At 43.9% G+C, this 20585-nt stretch overlaps 1 protein-coding gene across 1 annotated transcript in view; it reads right to left on the bottom strand.

Annotated features, from left to right (window-relative positions):
• Positions 1 to 1001: 1001 nt before the first annotated feature.
• The window catches only part of VWC2 (von Willebrand factor C domain containing 2), a 123678-nt gene continuing 104094 nt past the window's right edge, over positions 1002 to 20585 (bottom strand). Inside the window, exon 3 of the mRNA XM_047094608.1 lies at positions 1002 to 1153. Within this exon, the coding sequence (XP_046950564.1) occupies positions 1002 to 1153 (152 nt within the window). The remainder of the gene's footprint in view (positions 1154 to 20585) is intronic.

The raw sequence follows: 20585 nt of genomic DNA, 5'->3' as shown, positions 1-20585 counted from the left end.
CTTTCGAAATACAGGGCTATCTTCTGATTTTACTCTGTCTTGTATGGAGGGTAGCTGATCATTCCAGTGAGAAACATGTGTCCATCTAGTGGAGAGCTGGGATCCCTGCACCAGGTGTAGACTTGTCTGGGGTCTGTTTTCCTCCACTCTGCCCCAATCAAGAAATCCCCCTCTCTCCCTGCATGCTTCAGCTTTACAGAACAATGCAAACTGTCCAGCCTACCCTGTTGCTTAAGTTATGAGATGACTAAAGGGCACGCTCAGAAGAGAAAGTAATGAACAGAGGATGAACCGTATGTGTGTGTCCAAGTACGGTCCCCAACGCGGAGGCATCGAAAACATAGGAAAAGTGCATGCCTGTTGTCTTGGTATAATGATTCATCAGTGACTGAAAACGGAGGTGGTAAAACCTATAAGTCATCAGAAGAAGGAAATATATTTATGTGAAGTAGACTGGATCTCCTAAGGACACTAGATTGATCTCTGTGATGAAACAGAATGGGGGCAGGATTTCCGGATTTCATCATCGTATGGGCCATCGACGGGTGCAGTGTTCCGAGAGGTGAGGCAGAATCAGCCACCACAAACAACCTCGTGTGATGGAATCAGAAAGGAAGCAGATATGCAGGTACGCAGTGAAGGCGGTTGACAACACAGCATTTTTAATCTGTATCTATAGAAAACATTTATATAAGCTCTCTAATAGAGGGATTATAGAAATACATTTAATATATAATAGTGTACTTCGGTGTACTTACTGTGAAAATAGCACATTTATTTAGAGAGGGGGTTTTGTGCCCAAAGTTCTTGTGGACGTTTTGAAATAGACCCATTTCCTTCTTCTGCAGGAAACGGTTACCAAGAAGCGCAAAAGGTACGCACAACTTTGCACACTCCTCATCAAAAGTCTTCTCCTTTTGGATGACATTCCCCAGAGTCATCTAGAGTGTTCACGTCTGTAAAATATTCTAGAAAAACGTCTGTTTTTTATGGCCCCGTGTCTACACCTGCCGGCATTCGTGCCTCGTGCACATGGCCTGTCTTTCAATTCTCCACGTCCCTTCCTCGTAAGTACAGTGACATATGGTACACTCGTCCGTCTTCACTTCTCTTCCAGCTGGGATGACAGCAGTTTCTGCAAAGCAGTTTGGACCTGGAATGCAGAAAAACGTGTTATACTCGCAGCGAGCGTTAATCTATAATGTATTTGATTAGGCAGTCAGCTTCACAGGATATGTTGTGTTCACTGTCCCACGGATGACAGTGGGAAAGCTATGCTTTAAATAATACGAAGTACCCCCACCTTTTTTGTGTGTGAAATGAAACTGGCATTATTTACATGTTTTTACGAGTGGCAATACTGTGATTTTCACGAACGGTTCCGTTTTGGGGCCTTATATGTAAGTCACACCGGCTTACATATATTTTGTAATGGATGTAATTTTTGTAATATTTTGTAATATATGTATTATATGTAATCACACCATTTGATTTAATTCTAAGTAATCACAGGAAAAAGTTAGTGAAATGTAACTTTCAAAGAGCCAGGCTGAGTCTGATTCTCCAAGGCACCTTTACAAGAGAGAGCTTAAATAAGCAAGCGGCAGGTTTCTAGATGTCACCATACGAATCAATGACCTGAGGGGCTCCTGAAACACTGGCTGCTGGTCCCACCCCCAGAGTGTCTGACTCACGAAGTGTGGGATGGGGCCAGAGGATCTGCTTTGATGACAAGTTCTCAGGTGCTGCTGCCACGAATGGTGGTCTGGGGCCCACGCTTTTGAAAAGCACCGTCTTAGCGTTTACCAGCCTGTGCGTCTTCCCCAGGCTTCCACGCGGGCCAAAGATCCCTACAAATCTCAGCGTCAGCCGTAAGCTTCTCTGCCACCTGCATCATGCTCTATGGAAGGTCAGGGATATGAAGGAATGGTTGCCAACGTGAGTTGACACGAACCGTTTTTATGTTACGCTTCACGCAGCTGATCTGGATCTGAACAGCTGCCTCCAAACCTCCCTCCAGAGTGGAAATGTCAGGAGTTACCATGGCCTCAACAAGGGCTCCCAGCACTGAACTTCAGCAGCGAGTCACATTCTCATTCTCCCTTCCTTTGCTTCCACGGTCTTTGATAATATGCCCGCTACCAAAGTAGGCTGAACTGTGATGTGTGAAGTCATAAAAGAGACGAAAGACATTCATTCACCGACACCATTTGTAAAAATAAACTAATCCAAACAAGCTCCACGATGAAAACAGAATAATTCTAGGGGTTCCTGGGTGGCTCAGTTAAGTGGCTGTTGATTTCAGCTCAGGTCATGACCTCATGGTTCGTGAGTTCAAGCCCCACGTCAGGCTCCCTGCTGATGGTGTAGAGCCTGCTTGGGACTCTCTCCCTTCTCTCTCTCTTAAAATAAATAAACTTAAAAAAAAGAAAAAGAAAGTTGTAAAAAAAAACACACAACAGAATAATTCTAGGCAGAAAAACTCATGTTTTTATGGCTACTGTTTTTCACATTAGCCAAGCTGCAAAGTGTACTAGCTCCTAACTGTCACACACTGGAACCCGTGTCCCAGTGCACACAACCCCTTCTCCCTCCAGGGACTCTGCTCTCTTCTTGCCCTCAGCCTCCCCACCCAGTCCTAGGATTCATCTCTTGACTTCATTTTTTCTCCCGTGGAGACCTTGAAATGTTAGCAATCATCCATCTGGGGAGGAAGCCGTGTTGCAGCTCCAACCCTCTCTCTGCTGAGCGCTGGTCCTGTGTCTCCAGCCTGCTGGTGCTTCAGTCTTGCCAGGGGTGGTCAAGTCCCTCCCCTCTGTCAGCTCTGGTGAACTGCCATATTTTACTTTATTTTTATTTTTAAAAATTTTTTTAGTGTCTATTTTTGAGAGAGAGAGAGAGAGGATGAACAGGGGAAGGGCAGAGAGAGAGGGAGACACAGAATCTGAAGCAGGCTCCAGGCTCTGAGCTGTCAGCAGAGAGCTTGATGTGGGGCCCGAACTCATGAACCGCGAGATCATGACCTGAGCCGAAGCCAGACGCCCAACCGACTGAGCCACCCAGGTGCCCCTCTGTTTCTTTATTTTTAAAGTTTACTTATTTATTTTGAGAGAAAGAGAGATAGAACATGAGTGGGGAAGGGCAGAGAGAGGGGGAGAGAGAGAATCCCAAGCAGGCTCTGCACTGTCAGTGCAGAACCCGATGATGATCTCACAAACTGTGAGCTCGTGACCTGAGCTGAGATCAAGAGTTGGACGCTTAACCAACTGAGCCACCCAGGTGCCCCAAACTGCAATATTTTAAACACATACATACCCTTGCCCACCCAGTAGGCCATTGTCTCCGCACATTCCCACTAAACCCACTCAGGGCTGCCTTCCAAGCTCCTCAGGAAGGGATGGCTTCCTCAGCTCTGTGAGGTCAGAGCCGGCCAGTGCCATGGCCATGCTCTGGGAAGGACTCACTTTGTCAATACCTGCCCTACTCGGCAAGTGAAACACCCATGAATCTTATATTCTCACTCTCTTTGGCATGCTTTCTTTCCATTTGTCTCCTTTGCAGAGTTTAAGGACACCATCTCCTAATTTGTCCTAAACTCTGTCAGTGTGCTTTGCACATAGAAGACACACCATAATTGCCCAGAAAACCCGTACTCATAGGTATAGGTATTTACAGGTCTCTACTCCAGAAAAATCTGGATTCAAAGTCTGATACCACTGCTTGATAGTTATGTGATCTTGGAATAAGCAATATAGTTGTTTTGAGCTTTAATAGCCTGAATTACAGATGGGCAGAAGACCTGAATAGATACTTCTAATGAAGACAACAGACACATACAAAGATCCTCAACATCAACCATCATCAGTGCATATCAAAACCACAATGAGATATCACCTCACACCTCTCAGAATGGCCAAAATCAAAAAGACAAGAAATAACAAATGTTGGCAAAGATGTAGAGAAATGGGAACCCTTGTGCACTATTGGTGGGAATGCAAATTGGTGTAACCACTGTGGAAAACAGTATAGAGATTCCTCAGAAAATTAAAAATAGAACTACTGTACTGGGTATTCTGCTACTGGGTATTCACCCAAAAAAACAAAAACACTAATTTGAAAAGATATGTGCAGGGGCACCTGGGTGGCTCAGTTGGTTAAGCATCCAACTTCGGCTCAGGTCATGATCTTGTGGTCCATGACTTTGAGCCCCACATCGGGCTCTGTGCTGACAGCTCAGAGCCTGGAGCCCAGTTCAGATTCTGTGTCTGCCTCTCTCTCTCTCCCTCCCCAACTCATGCTCTGTCTCTGTCTCTGTCTCTCTCTCTCAAAAACTAAATGAACATTTAAAAAAAAGATATGTGAACCCCTATGTTGTTGCACCATTATTTCTAATCACCAAGATATGGAAGCTCTCTGAAAGTCCATTGATAGGTGAATGGATAAAAAAAGATGTGGAATATATACACAATGGAATACTACTCAGCCATCAAAAAGAATGAGATCTTGCTATTCGCAGCCACCTGGATGGACCTAAAAAGTATTAATTCTAAGTGAAATAAGTCATTCAGAGAAAGACAAATACTGTATGGTTATATATTTTTGCGTATGGATGCCTAATAGTTCTACCGCCATTTATTAAAAAGATAATCTTCATTGTCCTGTGTTGACTCCTTTGTCAAAGATCGGGTCACTATATGTGTGCAGGTTTATTTCTGGGTTCCCAATTCTGTTTATTGATCTAGTCATCATACCACACTGTCAGTTCATGTAGATTGTCTAATTTGTAGGCACAGAATTGTTCATTGTATCCCTTTATTATCTTTTTAATATCTGTGGGGTCTGGAGTGAGGTCTCCTATTTCACAATATTACTAATTTGTGTCCTCTCTCTTTTCTCTAAGCCTGGCTAGAGGCTTCTCAACTGTATTGACTTTTTTCAAAGAACCAAATCCTGATTTCTTTGACTTTCTCTATTAATTTCCCATTTTCAATTTAATTGATTTCTCCTCAAATTTTTATTAATTTTTTTCCTTCTGCTTATTTGGATTTAATTAGCTCGTCTCTTTCTAGTTTCCTTAGATGAAGTTTAGACTGATTTTAGTACTTTCTTATTTTCTAATATATGCATTCAATGCCATAAGTACTCCTCTAAGCACTGCTTTTGCTGCACCCCACAAATTCTGATTAAGTTGTGTTTTCATTTTAATGAAGTTCAAAATTCAGTTTTCAAATTTCTCTTGGGACTTCTTTTTTGATCCAGGTGTTATTTAGAAGTCTGTTGTCCATTGCCAAGTATCTGGATTTTCCAGGCATCTTTCTGTTGCTGATTCCTGCTTTAATTCCACTGTGGTCTGAGGGCAGACACCATAGGATTTCTATTCTTTTAAATGTATCACAGTGTGTTTTGTGGACTAGACTGTGGTTTATCTTGGCAAATAATCCATGTGAACTTGAGAAGAATGTGTATTGTGCCACTGTTGGATAAAATACTCAATAGATGTCAATTGTAACCAGTTGATTGAAGGTATTGAGTTCAACTATGTCCTTACTGATTTTCTGTCTGCTGGATCTGTCCACTTCTAATAGCAGATGTTGAAGTCTCCAACGTAATAGTGAATTCATGTGTTTCTTCTTGCATTTCTATTGGTTATTTTCCCTCATGTATTCTGACACTCTGTTGCTGGTGAATATCACATGTAGGATTATTATGTCTTCTTGGAGAACTGACCTGTTTATCTTTATGTTAATTACCTTCTTTTTTTAAGAAAAAAATTCATGGTTATTTATTTTTGAGAGAGAGAGAGAGACAGAGCATGAGCAGGGGAGGGGCAGAGAGAGAGGGAGACACAGAATCCGAAGCAGGCTCCAGGTTCTGAGATGTCAGCATAGAGCCTGATGCAGGGCTCGAACCCATGAACTGCAAGATCATGACTTGAGCTGAAGTTGGACAACCAACCGACTGAGCCACCCAGGCACCCCAGACCTTCTTTATCTGTGATATCTTTCTTTCCTCTGAAGTCTACTTTGAAATTAATATAGCTACTCCTGCTTTCTTTTAATTAGTGTTAAAATAATATATTTTTCTCCATCCACTTCCTTTAAATATATATGTGTTTTATGTTTAAATTGGGTTTCTCATGAACAATAGATAGCTGGGTCTTAAAGTTCTGATTCACTCTACTTCTATCTTTTAGGCCATTAATATTTAAAGTGGTTACTGAGGGGTGCCTGGGTGGCTCAGTTGGTTGAGCATCTTATTCTTGATTTTGGTTCAGATCATAATCTCACAGTCATGGGATTGAGGCCTGCATCTGGCTCTGTACTGTGTGTGCAGCCTGCTTGAGATTCTCTCTCTCTCTCTCTCTCTCTCTCTCTCTCTCTCTCTGTTCCTCTCCTCTGCTTGTGCATGCTGTCTCTCTGAAAAATAAAATTAAAGTGTTTATTGATATAATTAGATTTCTATCTACCAGATTTGTTGTTTTCTGTTCCCCTTATTCTTTGTTCTTACTCTTGTTTCCTTATCTTCTTGCCTTTTCTGGATTTAACTGAGCATTTATTATGATTACATTTTCTCCCTTTTTAAAACACATTTTATACTTCTTTTGTATTTTTTTAAACTTTTTTTTAACTGTTAATCCTAGAGTTTGCACTATACATTTACAAATGATCCAAGTCTGCTTTCAAATAATGCTATTGTGTCTCCAGAGTGGTGTGAATAATGACAAATAATAACAAATAATCCTAATTCCTCGCTCCCAGCCACTGCATCACTATTATTAATTTCACTTCTCCATAAACATAAATAAAGATAGCTATCCAACTACATACATCAGCATACATACCCGAACACATTGCCTCCTGAATCATTTGGAATGGACTATTATCTGGTAGATCATTTAAGAATATGAAAAATAGAAGTTTTTGTTTTGCCTTTACTTATTCATTCTCTGGTGCTCTTCCTTTATGTAGATCCAAGTTTCTGCATTTCCCTTCTCTCTAAAGAGCTTCTTTTAACATTTCTTGCCAGGGAGGTCCCTTGGCAGAAAGGCCCCTTAATTTTTGTTTGCCGGAGAAAGTCTTTATTTCTCTTTCACTTGTCAAGGATAATTTTGCAGGGCGCAGAATTCTCTCAACACCAACTATTTTTCTCTACTTGCTTGGATGGTTTCCTAGGAGAAGTCGAATGCAGTCCCTGTATTTGCTCCTCTGTAGGAAAGGTGCTTTTACCTCTGAATTCTTTCAAGATTCTTTGCTTATCTTTGATATTCTGAAGTTTGAATATGGTATGCCTAGGTGTAGGCAGTTTTCTGGTATTTATTCTGCATGGTATTCTCTAGGCTTCCTGGATCTGTGCTTGGTGTGTAACATTAATTTGGGGGAAATTCTTAGTCATTGTCTCAAATTTTGCTTCTGTTTTTTTTTAGGCATCTTCCCCTTCTGATGTCCCCGTCATGCATGTATTACACCTTATGTAGATGGTCTATGGATCTTGGATATTCTGCTTATGAGCCCATCAAAGGAATTCTTCATTTATGTTACTGTTTTTGATCTCTAGCATTCTTCTAGCATCCTGGCATTTCTTTTTGATTTTCAGAGCTTCCATCACTCAACTTACATTACCCATCCATTCTTGTGCATTGTCTGCTATTTCCATTAGAACCCTTAGCATACTAATCACAGTTATTTTAAAATCCTGGTTTGATAATTCTAACATGCCATGCCTGACTTGGATTCTGAGGGTTGCTCATCTCTGTGTTTTTGACCTTTGAGTATGCCTTGTAATTTTTTTTTTTTTTGACAGTTAAATACATAGTATATTGGGTAAAAGGAAGTGCTGTAAATAGAACTTTAGTAAGATGATGGTAAGGTAAGGGGTGGAGGGAGGGGAAGCATTCTGTATCCTATGACCAGGTCTCGGTCTTTCCATGAGCCTTTGCCTCTGGACTGTGAACTTTACAAGTGCTTCTTAGTCCCCACCCCCACTTTGGTTGTCCAGGATGGCTAGAATGGGCTGCACTTGGGTGCTTCCCTTCTCCCATGTGGAAGGCTGAAGTGAGGAGTTGGGTATTTCCCTTACTCTGGGTCAGTTATGTCCTGATAAAACTCCAGAGGGTTAAGCTGGCTCTGGTCAAATATTTTCCCTGGACGGCAGACCTTGTTAAAAAGAATAGAATGACCTGAAAGATTTCAAAATGGATACTTGGTCCCTCTACCTTCCATAAGACATCAGAGCGCATAAAATTATGGGAACCCTCTCCCAGGACCGGGTCCTGCTGGCATTTTTGACTGTCAGACTCATCCACACTGAACCTCCAGCAATTTGTCAGTTACAGGCTGTGACCTCAGATCTCTGGCGGGTCTAAGAAGAGTTACTGACTTTTCAGTTTGTTGAACTTTTTACGTTTTTAGGATAGAAAGGCACCTGGAAACAGCAATGATTGATTTTTGAAGACTGAACCAGTTTTACATACCTGGAATAAATCTCACTTGGTCACAGTGTAAACTTCTTTATATATATTAGAGTATTTTGTTTAATATTGTAGTAAGCAATTTTGTTTATATTTATGCGGGATATAACACGGACTTCATTGAATGGGTTCGAAAGTGTTCCCTCCTCTATTGTTGGAAGACATTGTGTTGAGGTGGTATCAATTTTTTAAATATTTGGTATTATTCTCCAATGAAACCACATAAGTGGTTTTGAGGGGAGTTTTAAAAATGATGAATTCAGGGGCGCCTGGGTGGCGCAGTCGGTTAAGCGTCCGACTTCAGCCAGGTCACGATCTCGCGGTCCGTGAGTTTGAGCCCCGCGTCGGGCTCTGGGCTGATGGCTCAGAGCCTGGAGCCTGTTTCCGATTCTGTGTCTCCCTCTCTCTCTGCCCCTCGCCCATTCATGGTCTGTCTCTCTCTGTCCCAAAAATAAGTAAACGTTGAAAAAAAAATGATGAATTCAATTTCCTGAATAGTTTTCATATAAGTTATCAATTTCCTATTCAGATGATTTGGGGTAGTTTTTATTTTTCAAGGAATTGGTTCATACCTTTTAATTTGTGAAATTCATGTACGTAGAGCTACTGACAGTATTCCTTTTAATGTCTGTTGAGTGTAGAGTGGAATCTCTTGTTTTCTTTCTTTTATTAGTAATTTGTCTTTTCTCCACCCCTAAAATCTTTTGTTTTGCTGGAGGCGTTTATCAATTTTGTGAATCTTTTCAAGGAATCAGTTTTTGTTTCACTGATTTTTCTCTAGTGATTTTCTGTTTTCAATTTTATTGATTTTTGTTCTCATCTTCATTATTTTTTCTTTCTACTACTTTCGGTTTATTTTGCCTTTCTTTTTCTAGCTTCTTGAAGTGACTTAATTGACTTGAGAATTTTCCTCTTTTTTTTTTTTAATTTTTTTTCAACGTTTATTTATTTTTGGGACAGAGAGAGACAGAGCATGAACGGGGGAGGGGCAGAGAGAGAGGGAGACACAGAATCGGAAACAGGCTCCAGGCTCTGAGCCATCAGCCCAGAGCCTGACGCGGGGCTCGAACTCACGGACCGCGAGATCGTGACCTGGCTGAAGTCGGACGCTTAACTGACTGCGCCACCCAGGCGCCCCAAGAATTTTCCTCTTTTTTAAAGTCAGCATTTAGTTTGATAAGTTTTCCTTCTAGAACTGCTTCAGCTGGTGTCTCGCAGGTGTGGATGGGTTGCATTTTTATTTTCATGAGACATTTAATTTTACAGACTTGTAACTCAAGAACTATTAAGGATCTTGAGGGGGAAAAATGCTCATGATAAGTTGGTACACTAAAATACAAATTACTGCAGAGAATCCTGATGACTAAAAATAGATTCTGGCCACTATCATCATTCACGGGCAAATAAACCTCCATATAGTTTACCTCCTTAGTAACTAGGGGAATAGAGAGAAACAGTTTTTAATCTTTATCAATTAATCTAATTATAAATTTAACTTTCATATTTATATGCTACTTTAACAGAAACATGAAGCACACTGAAAAATTTCACAAACATGGAAAACAAGATTTAGACCAAGTATGAGTCAAGTTACATGGCTCATGTTAATTACTGATACATTACATTATGTTCACCTGGCCTGGTTGTTATTAGAGGCCGCTGGCTAAAGATGGCTAATTTCATAATGAACACAGTACATAATGCTTTTCTTACCTCTGGGACAGCCATTTAAGTTAACAGCTGATAGACATTGATAAACTCAACCTCTCTGTGTTAATTTGATGTCAGGGCAAAGGATTTGCAATTGTGAAAGCTGTTGTTTATACCATCTGGACGCCATGAACAGGTGCACCCCCTTCTCTGTGGCTGATGCACAGAATCGGAATAGCTCAGAGCCAACGGGCATGGTGCCTGCTCATGGAGGGCCGTCCATGGGAAGGAGCGTCTCATTCCCTTCAGGGCCTCCACACTCCATCTCTTCAAGTGCAGTCTGTGTTGAGTTCCCCGTTTTACCCTGGTTACCAGCACAATTAGCCCATGACGGGTGTTCATTTAGGGTGTACCGAACTCACGATACTTTAGGCTGAAGCTCACAAATTCTAAATCAAGCTTGAACCTGCTGGGACATTTGTCATATGAAGGATCCCTCCTGGCTGCTCCTGGGTCTCCCACAGAACCGCCTTCCCCAGTGACAGCCTCAGTGCCCAGCGATGGGCTGGGAGCCCCTGGGGACAGGAGCCACAACTACGCTGCCATTTCATCCCAGGGTCAAGGACTTTAGGCAGCAGAGGGCTGGAGCTCAGGAAATACACAATCAGGTTACAGTTTTAGAATTAAATAATGAACGGACATGACTAAAATAAAACTAATACAGCCCTGCTGATGGGTAAGTTGCCAATATGCTTCAGATTTTGACAGCAAGCAATGGAAAGCAGCAATTAGACATGGAATTAATGAAGAAAGGTCTCCACAGGTGCCTGGAGGCATATCTCCTTCTCTTCCATCAAAGACCAAGCATTGAGGAACAGCCCAGCACACGAGAATGACAGGGCAACGGAGCAGAAATCCATGCGGTGTAGGAGCCCAGCGGGGCCAGCACTGGCTCAAGGCAGCTCATTTTATTTCATGCACTAGACTATTGGCATTCTTTCCTTTGGAGCCATGCATTAAAATAAGATTAATTCCCAAGTATACCAAACTCCACATCAGTTTCCCATCTTGAAACAGCTACGTCTTCCCTACCCTGTTGTAAATCGTGTTCCCTACCCCACAAATCTGACTTCTGAAGATGAAATCTCCCGCTGTTATTTGCACAGAGGAAGCAACATCTAACGCATTTCAATTTCCCTCTCATATATCTGGTGTATGTTAGATTCGTAGGGCATTGGTCTCAAAAAGCCAGGAAATACCGTTTTCCTAACATGCATTTTCATCTCCCCGCCAAGTCAAATGAAATAACCAAGTATATGTTCACGTGTTTGTGTGTGCATACATGATCACGGGCACATGCATGCTCTTCTGGGAAGGGTCTAGTACAAAATCATTTTTTAACCAGAAAGTGGGGAAAAAAAGAGCAATTAAAACAAGGAAAAAATTTAAATGGCACTAAATTATGCATGAAAACTAAACAGACTTGGTCTCTGTAGAAAACCTTCTTCTTCAAAAGAAACAGTTCTGGAAAATTAATATCCTGCCCTCGGGGTGGCTCCGGGCGCATGCTGTGAGGACACACAATGTTCCACACAGTTTATGCTTCCTTTCGGCTTCCTGGGAACCCGCCCTTATTCTGATTCCCGGACCTTAGGGGATAACTGCTGGGTCATCTTTCTCCTGTTCTTCCAAGTGGATCCAATTTATCATATACCACCCACTCTGCATTGAAATTCAAGAAACAAAATAGTTCTTCAATTTTTTTTTTTTTTTGAGAGAGCGAGCGAGCACACAATCGGGGGAGGGGACTTCAGGGGAGCGGCAGAGGGAGAGAGAGAATCCCAAGCAGGCTCCACGCTCAGCACAGACCTGGACGTGGGGCTCGATCCCACGACCCTGGGATCATGACCTGAGCTGAAATCATGAGTCAGACACTCAACCAACTGAGCCACCCAGGTGCCCCATTCCTTCATTTTTAAGTGAAGCAAAAGTTCTCAGAAAACGCTTTGGGGGAAATAATACGGCAGGCTCGAAGGAACGAGAGAAGTATCTTCCAAAGTTCTGAGAAATGGCGAAAGATTTGCTGTTTAAAAAAAGTCCCCACTGTTAAATAAATTGGGGTCAGGTTTCATTAAACAACTCAGATGGGGTTCCTCTCCTGAAGATCTTTCCGGAGGCTTCACTCTGCTAATAGGTGCTGATAAGCTCGGAGGAAGGGCTTGCGTGTGCCTGTTCTAAACTCACTTAACCATGAAGGCCTTTATGCACAGTTATTAATACCATGATGGCCATTTCTATTCTGCAGATCGGTGTCTGGAACGGGAGGCAATAAAATACGTGTGGAAAGGATGGCTGATCCCTTCGCATGGTGCATGCAGAGCCCCCAGGTGGACACTGGGGGGCACCACAGGACAATGTACCCATAAGGATGCCCCCCACAGGCCCATCTCCCAGCCCACACCGCCCCAAATGTCTCTAACACATTTTTACTGAACTTAGTTACAGAATTATAAATCGCATTAGCAACTGGTAAGAATCCATTAAAACCAGGAGAAGAAAACAGTTGACCTCAGTACTGGACATGTGTTTAAGGCTGTGTTAAAAGCAAGAGATTGGGGGGCACCTGGGTGGCTCAGTCGGTTAAGCGTCCCACTTCGGTTCAGGTCATGATCTAGCAGTCTGTGGGTTTGAGCCCCGCGTCGGGCTCTGTGCTGACAGCTCGGAGCCTGGACCCTGCTTCAGATTCTGTGACTCCCTCTCTCTCTGCCCCTCCCCCACTCATGCTCTACCTCTCTCTCTCTGTCAAAAATAAATAAACATTAAAAAATATTTAAGGGGCGCCTGGGTGGCGCAGTCGGTTAAGCGTCCGACTTCAGCCAGGTCACGATCTCGCGGTCCGTGAGTTCGAGCCCCGTGTCAGGCTCTGGGCTGATGGCTCAGAGCCTGGGGCCTGTTTCCGATTCTGTGTCTCCCTCTCTCTCTGCCCCTCCCCCGTTCATGCTCTGTCTCTCTCTGTCCCAAAAATAAATAAACGTTGAAAAAAAAAATTTAAAAAAAATATTTAAAAAAAAAAGCAAGAGATTGGGAATGTCCTGTCGCTGGTGAGCGTGTGAGGGGGACAGTCTACGGTGCATGCTGGAGGAGGACCTGCAGAGGAAAGGCCTCAGCGAAATCATACACGGCAGGTGCACAAGCAGGAGAGGGAGGGACAGAGCCTGTGCACCAGCGATCCAGCAAGCAGTAAAACGCTGATTAATTTTTTTTTAATGTTTTATTATCCATTTTTGAGAAACAGAATGTGAGCAGGGAAGGGGCAGCGAGAGAGGGAGTCACAGAACCCAAAGCAGGTTCCAGGCTCCAAAGCAGGCTCCAGGCTCTGAGCTGTCAGCACAGAGCCCAACGCAGGGCTCGAACCCATAAACTGTGAAATCATGACCTGAGCTGAAGTCTGACGCTTTACCGACTGAGCCACCCAGGTGCCCCTAATAAAACGCCGACTGCAGTGAAAAGAACACTCTACGTGCCTGTGAAGAAAAACGTGTCCCCAACACACACACAGACGACAGCAGGTAACCATTACTTGTTGAACATCGATACAGACCCACTGTTGTGTGAGAAGCTTGCTGGACCCTCACCTGGTAAGCTCCGGAAGGTACTGTCTTGTTGACCTTTTTACATACTTTTCATTGTCCAGAAAAATGCACACTTAGTTGTAGCGAACACAAGTCAACACACCCTGAACCTGCCACGCCAACCAAGGATCAGGACAGGACACTGCTGGGACCTGAGAAGCCCCTGGTGCCCGGGGCCTCGAGGCTCAGCAGAAGTTGTAAGGGTGTCCATGTCTGCACGTGGTAGGCTCAGAATCATTGCGTGCACACCCGTCCAGAGCATGCTGTCCCCAGTGCAATGCTCATGTGATTCACCCAGGCTGCTGCATGCAGCTGTATTTAGTTCATTCTGGTTTTTTTATTTTTTATTTTTGAGAGAGAGAGCACGAGTGGGAGGGGGGCAGACAGAGAAGGGGAGAGAGAGAATCTAAAGCAGGCTCTGTGCTCAGCATGGGGCCCGACTCGGGGCTCCATCCGGTGACGGTGAGATCATGAACTGAGCAGAAATCAAGGGTCGGAGGCTCAACTGTCTGAGCCACCCCGTCCATTGTACCGTGTTCCATTTTGTGAATATTCTATAGTTCATTTATCCTTTCTATTATTGATAGGTGTTTGCCTTCCAAATTTGTGTCAATAGTAGAGGCTAGAGTAGCATAGTGGTAGCTGTCATGGGACTATAAGCTGGTGTAAACATTCTTTTTTTCTTTTTAAACTATTTTACTTTAAGTTTATTTATTTTGAGAGAGAGAGAGAGAGAGAGAATCTCAAGCAGGATCCGTGTTGTCAGCACAGAGCCTGACACGGGGCTCGACCCCACAAACCATGTGATCATGGTCTGAGCTGAAGTCGGACACTTAACCGACTGAGCCACCCAGGCGCCCCTGCTGTCAACATTCTTAGACATGATGTTGGTAGTGCTCCCACCTCAGGAGTGGGGTGGTCAGGTATGTGACCTTTTAGTCGTAGCAGAAACGCATACATACACATTTTCCCAAAGCACCTGTGCCATTCAGACTCCCAGAATCAGCACGTGGTAATTCCCGTTCATCCGGATTCTTGGCAACATCTTTTACTGTTGGTTTTTATTCTATTTGATCAGGTCTGGTGGATGTGTCATAATATTGGATTGTGGTTTTAATTTGCATTTCCCTGATCACGGATGACTTCGATCTTCCCTTTCGAAGTGCACCATCCAAATCTTTTGTCATCAGTGTCCACTGGGTTGTCAAGATTTTCTTCTTCATTTGTAAGAGATCTTCACATCCCACGGGAGGGTCCTTTGTCTGATATGTGACTGCGAGTCAGATTTCCAGTTATAATTATGAAATTGCTGTCTTCCTTTCGGCTCTTCCAAATTTTGCTTCACATACTTTAAGGGTATGCAATTAGGTACATATACATTTAGATTCGTGACGTGTTCTTATTATAGTGATCCTTTTAGCGCTGGTCTCTCGTGACGGATCTTGCCTTAAAATCTAAGTCAGGGGCACCTGCGTGGCTCAGTCGGTTAAGCATCCCACTCCTGATTTCGGCTCGGTCATTATCTCACAGTTCGTGGGATTGAGCCCTGCATCGGGCTCCAAGCTGACAGTGTGGTGCCTGCTTGGGATTCTCTCTCTCTCCCTATCTCTTTGCCCCTCCCTTGCTCATGCATGCACGCTATCTCCCTTTCTCAAAAATAAATAAAGTTTTTAAAAAATGATACATTATCAGACATCAACGTAGCACCAACTGCTTCCACTGGTTAGCTTACAGGGTCCGTCTACATTCAACATTCAAAAAATTTTTAAGTTTATTTATTTTGAGAGAGAGAGAGAGAGAGACAGCATGGACAGGAGAGGGGTAGACAGAGAGAGAGTCCTAAGCAAGCTCTACACTGTCAGTGAAGAGCCCAAAGGCTTGAACTCGCAACTGTGAGATCATGACCTGAGCCAAAATCATGAGTTAGACACTTAACTGACTGAGCCACTCAGGTGCCCCAACATTTATTTTTTGTCTTATAGTTAAAATATCTTTTGAAAGCAGAAGATAGAGTTAAAAGAAAAAAAAAACACCTCTGTGAAAATCTTTATCTTTTAATCATACTGAATTTTTATTTGACACAATGCTGAATATATTTGGGCTGAAACGTATGGCCTTGGGACTTACTTTCATTTGTCCCATCTGTTTTGATTGCTTTTTCTTCCTCTGTTGTCTTCTTGGGGATTAATCCCACACTTCTCTTCCCTTTGATCTCCTCTCTTAGCTTGGATATTTTTCTGCCTGAAATGCTCCTTCGAGTAGCCTCTGTCGTGTGGGGCCCGCTGGCCACACCCCACGATTTCTCTTCTGCTGTGTTTTCAGGAGGACTAGAAGTATTTTTGTGGAGCCTTCATTTCCGGAGGATACTTCTGTGGCTCGTGGAGTTCTAGGTGTAAATTATTTTCGTACTTCAAGCCCCTGCTACACTTCCCTGCCCTCTAGAACCCTCGCTGAGCCATTGGTGCTGGATAGGGCTTTGTTCCCTCAAAGATAAAATGTCCCTCCTTCAGTTCGCTCCCAAGACTTCTGGGCTCTTTGGTTTTCGGTGGGTTTTTACTCTTTGTGTTGCTGCTGGATTTCTCTGGGTTTATTCTACTCCAGGTGAGTAAAGTTTCTGGACTTGTGACTTCTGTTGGACTTCCTTGACCAGCTTTTTTTCAGGGTTGCTTTTTTTTTTCCCCATTCCATTCTGTCCCTTTATTCCTTCTGCGATGAAAACAGTAGTACGTCAGACCTTCTGTCTTTCTATGAACCCTTTACATTACTTTTGTCCCCACTCTCTTTCCTCTGTCTACCTCATCTGGGTATTTTCTATGGTTGGACTTTCTTTCTTTCTTTCTTTCTTTCTTTCTTTCTTTCTTTCCTCTCTCTCCTTTTTTCTTTCTTTATTTTCTTTCTCTCTTTCTCTTTCTTTCTTTCTTTCTTTCTTTCTTTCTTTCTTTCTTTCTCTCTTTCTTTTCTTCAATGTTTATTTTTACGGGGAGAGGGGTCAGAGAGAGACAGAAAATCCCAAGCAGGTTCCATGGTGCTGTCTGCACACAGCCTGATTCAGGGCTCAAACTCACAAACCACGAGATCCTGACCGGAGCCAAAGTCAAGACACTTACTTAACCAGCTGAGCCACCCAGGTGCCCCGACGGATGCACGTTCTAGAGCATCTGCTCTCTGCTCTGCCTCCTCTTTTTAGTAAACCTTCTACTGAATTCGGAGTTTCTTTTTGCATTTTTCAATTTTACAACTTTTTCAATGCGATCCGGTTCTCAGGGACATTCTCCAGCTTTTCCTCTGTCTCCTTGAGCATTAACAGAGTTCTTCAAAAACCCCGTGTGATATTTAATATTTCTTGATAAACTGTGAGTCTGTTTCTTATTTCCTATTCTGTGGTGCTCTTCATCTGGGTCATTTGGTCTTTTTTCTTGGCCTGCCTGGCCATTTTTTATTAGATGTTAGGGCAACATTGTGAAGGCTGTGGGCGATGCCTTTGGCACGGGTGGCAGGGGACGGGAGTGGTGCCTTGATCCAGCTGACAGCAGACTGTCGGCATTGTTGGGGCTGGTTTGCTGGTCTCCCCGTCACTCCCTGGGATGTCTCAGTTGAAAGCCACTGCTGTCTGTGGGGGCTCCTCTGCCTTGGAGGGCCCTCGATGCCATCCCCATCTTCAGCCCTGCGATCCCCAGAAAGATCTCTGCCCAAGTCCCAGGCACCCGCCGCTGCTTTCTGCTTGGGTTCTGCTGGCCTGGCCTTGCACATGTGCGGCTCAGGAGTCTGGGAATGCTTAGGAGTCGGATGCTTATCCGACTGAGCTACCCAGGCACCCCTGTTTTGTTTTTGTTTTAAATGTGTGTATACTCAATCCAGCCTTAGAGCTGACCTCAGTGGGACTTTTCTGCATACACCCTGTTTCATCATGGCTAAGAACAGAGCACGGGTTTAGAATTTTGTTGTCCACGTGTATCTGACTCACCATTCTCAAAGGAGAAAGGAACAGATCATAGGTAGCCCGGGAAGGGGGCACGTTCACCTGCAGAGGCCGGTAAGGTGTTACCATCGTATAGGCCAGAGAAAGGAAACCCAGAAATATCAAGAGAGTAGAGCTGAGGTTAGATATTAGACTTTCTTTTGCAAAATGTATACTTGTCTCTGGAGTTTTCTGGAGGCCATCTACCTACCGTGCCAGATAGCCTCCCTGTTTCAAAATCTCAAGTAAGAATGAGTGATGGTGACACACAGGGACATGGGTGGGCTGTTGCTGAAGACCCTCAGAGGCTTCGGGAATTCAGTGGGCTATTTACAAGCCATGTTGATTGAGTCTGTCATTCCTTTCCAATTTGCACTTTTCCTTCCAGTAAAGGTTCAGCGGTCAACGTCAAAAGCCACGTGTGGGATCCCCGAGGAGGAGTTCCAGGTCCGCAGGGATGCCCTTGTGTGTTCAGAATTCTGCCCACCCCCGGGACCGGGGCTGCACTGAGACAGGGCTCCCAGCTTCAACCTGGCCTTCAAAGTCCCAGCGGTGCGTCCCTCCCTCCCCACTGCGGATGCCCCCCACCGAGCCCGCACAAAGGCTGAGGGACTTCACCAAATCTGAGCATCAAGCCTGGGATCAATCATAATGTTGTGAAATAGGAAAAAAAAAAAAACAACCCACTATAGTCCTAACAGAATAGCACATACCAGAACCGTAACTTTATAGCCTGATACCACACCTAAATTGTTATCTGAACAGGATCTCAATTTTGGAGGGGTGCCTGGGTAGCTCAGTTGAGCATCTGACTTCACAGTTCGTGAGTTCAAGCCCCGGGGTCAGGCTCTGTGATGACGGCTCAGAGCCTGGAGCCTGCTTTGGATTCTGTGTCTCCCTCCCTCTGTTTCTCCCCTGCTCACTCTCCGTGTCTCTCTCTCTCTCAAAAATAAACATTAATTTTTTTTTTAAAACAATGCACCTGCAGACAGACTCTGCCATGGACACAGAATAGTCCTGAAATTGAGGTGAAACTCCAAAGGGAACCAAAATCAGATACTTTTTAAATCACTGAAAGGATAAAAGCAAACAAAACATGTTGAAAGCAAAGTAAAACAAAACTGAACAAAACCCACAAAAACTAACCTAAAAAAAGACCCATAAAACATAAAGCAGCAAAGTCTCATGGGGTCCCACAGTCGTTAAGATGGAGATCTCTGTGTCTACTAAAAGCTGAATCTTTTTAGTTAAAAGCAAGGAAGAAAAACCAAAAGAAGAGAACCAAAGGGTGGCCGGCAGGGAACATAAATACAAATCGACCATCAGAAAATCTAAATAGAAGGATTAATTTTAAGCAATACCTCATTCCTACAGAAAGCAATTCATCATATTATACGGAGAAATGAAGAGGGAAATCTTATAATAGAAATGAAATGAAGAAAGAACATTTTAGCCTTTACGCATGCCAAAGAGCATGCCCGTGAAATACTTGAAGAAATACCCATTTGGAATCAAAATCAGAAAGTACAGTCACATCAGTTTAAATTGCCTCTATAACACGAGGCATTTTAACTCAAGGGTTTATGGCTACAGGAAACGCCATTATTGTTGCAGAGGTCAGGCTAAAACGGCGAACCCGCACCTTCAAGCACGAACATTCTTTATGTCTGAATTCTCCAGGGCTTTTACGAAAAGTGACTCAGAGCTGCGCAGACTCAAGCCCAGTTTGCCGGGGTTTCTTCTCCCATCACCACACGGTGGTGCCCGGGATGTACTTGGCATTCACCCAGCCTGGTAGCTTCAGACACCACCCAGCTCCCCACCCTCCATCCCCTGCGGCTCCCCAGCCTCTGGGCTCCAACCTGTCACGGTCCCCTCAGACACCCCTGGGGCCTTTTCGAATTTGCATCAGAAATTTAACTCTGATCTTCCCCAAACTTCCTTATTCTGCAGCTCTCCCTTTGGCGGGAGCCTCTGGTTGCACAGAGCTGAACCCAGAGGCATCTTGGACTCCTGTCTCTTTCTCAGATGCCGCCCCCAAGCACCAGCACCCCCACCTGCTTTACCCTGCAAAGCGTGGGATGACCACTGACTCCCCACAACCTCCAAGGCCTCCCGGGGTCCCAGTACTCCAAGCCTCAGGGCCTCTGGGCTCCCCCTGGGCCACCCTGGGCTTTCCGCTTGCCCCGCCCCTGTCCTTGCAGGTGAGAAGGGCAGAGGGATGCAGCCAGCAGCCAGCCAGTCCATCCCTCCTCTGTGCTGCCTGCCTCCTGCCCCCTTCCCATCTGTCCCCAGGAGAGGGTCCTCCCGCCCCCCCTTCCCATCTGTCCCCAGGAGAAAGGCACCTCGGCAGTTCCTGTGTACCGCGTTCACGCCGCACCCCCGTCCGGACGCATGCCTGGCCCACAGCAGCTGCACAGCATTTCTTTCCTTTGCTGGACGCGTATCTTTCCTTCCCTTCCCTAAAATTCCACTTTGTATAGTGTATCTTGGATCCAAAGAAACAACCGAATTCTATTATGTATTATGTTAGCTTCCCATTAATTTATTTTGGGGGCTGTGTAATTGAATAATTTAGGTTACTCTACAAGCATCCATTTTGCCCCCAGTGTTGTAACAGATAAAAGGACGAACAGGTATTATTTTCTTAAAAAGCGTATCTTGGCGTTTCACTCTTAGCGTTAGCCTGAGTAGAAACAGACATTTCTTGTAGTTAAAAAAAAAAAGTTTTTAGAAAAAATCCTAATTATTTCGGGAGCTATTACATTTCAGAATATATTTTGCTTATATTTAGTTCACTGTCATATCTCTATCGAAATATGGGATTTTTCTGCAGTTTGTCAGAGCAATTTTCTTTTTAATTTGGTTGTGGTGTAAT

The sequence above is a fragment of the Lynx rufus genome, unplaced genomic scaffold (genome assembly GCF_022079265.1).
Source record: "Lynx rufus isolate CCGP_SWC_20201006 ecotype Redwood Valley unplaced genomic scaffold, mLynRuf1.p SCAF_4, whole genome shotgun sequence".
NCBI lineage: Eukaryota > Metazoa > Chordata > Mammalia > Carnivora > Felidae > Lynx > Lynx rufus.
This window is presented reverse-complemented; position numbering and strand designations above follow the sequence as displayed.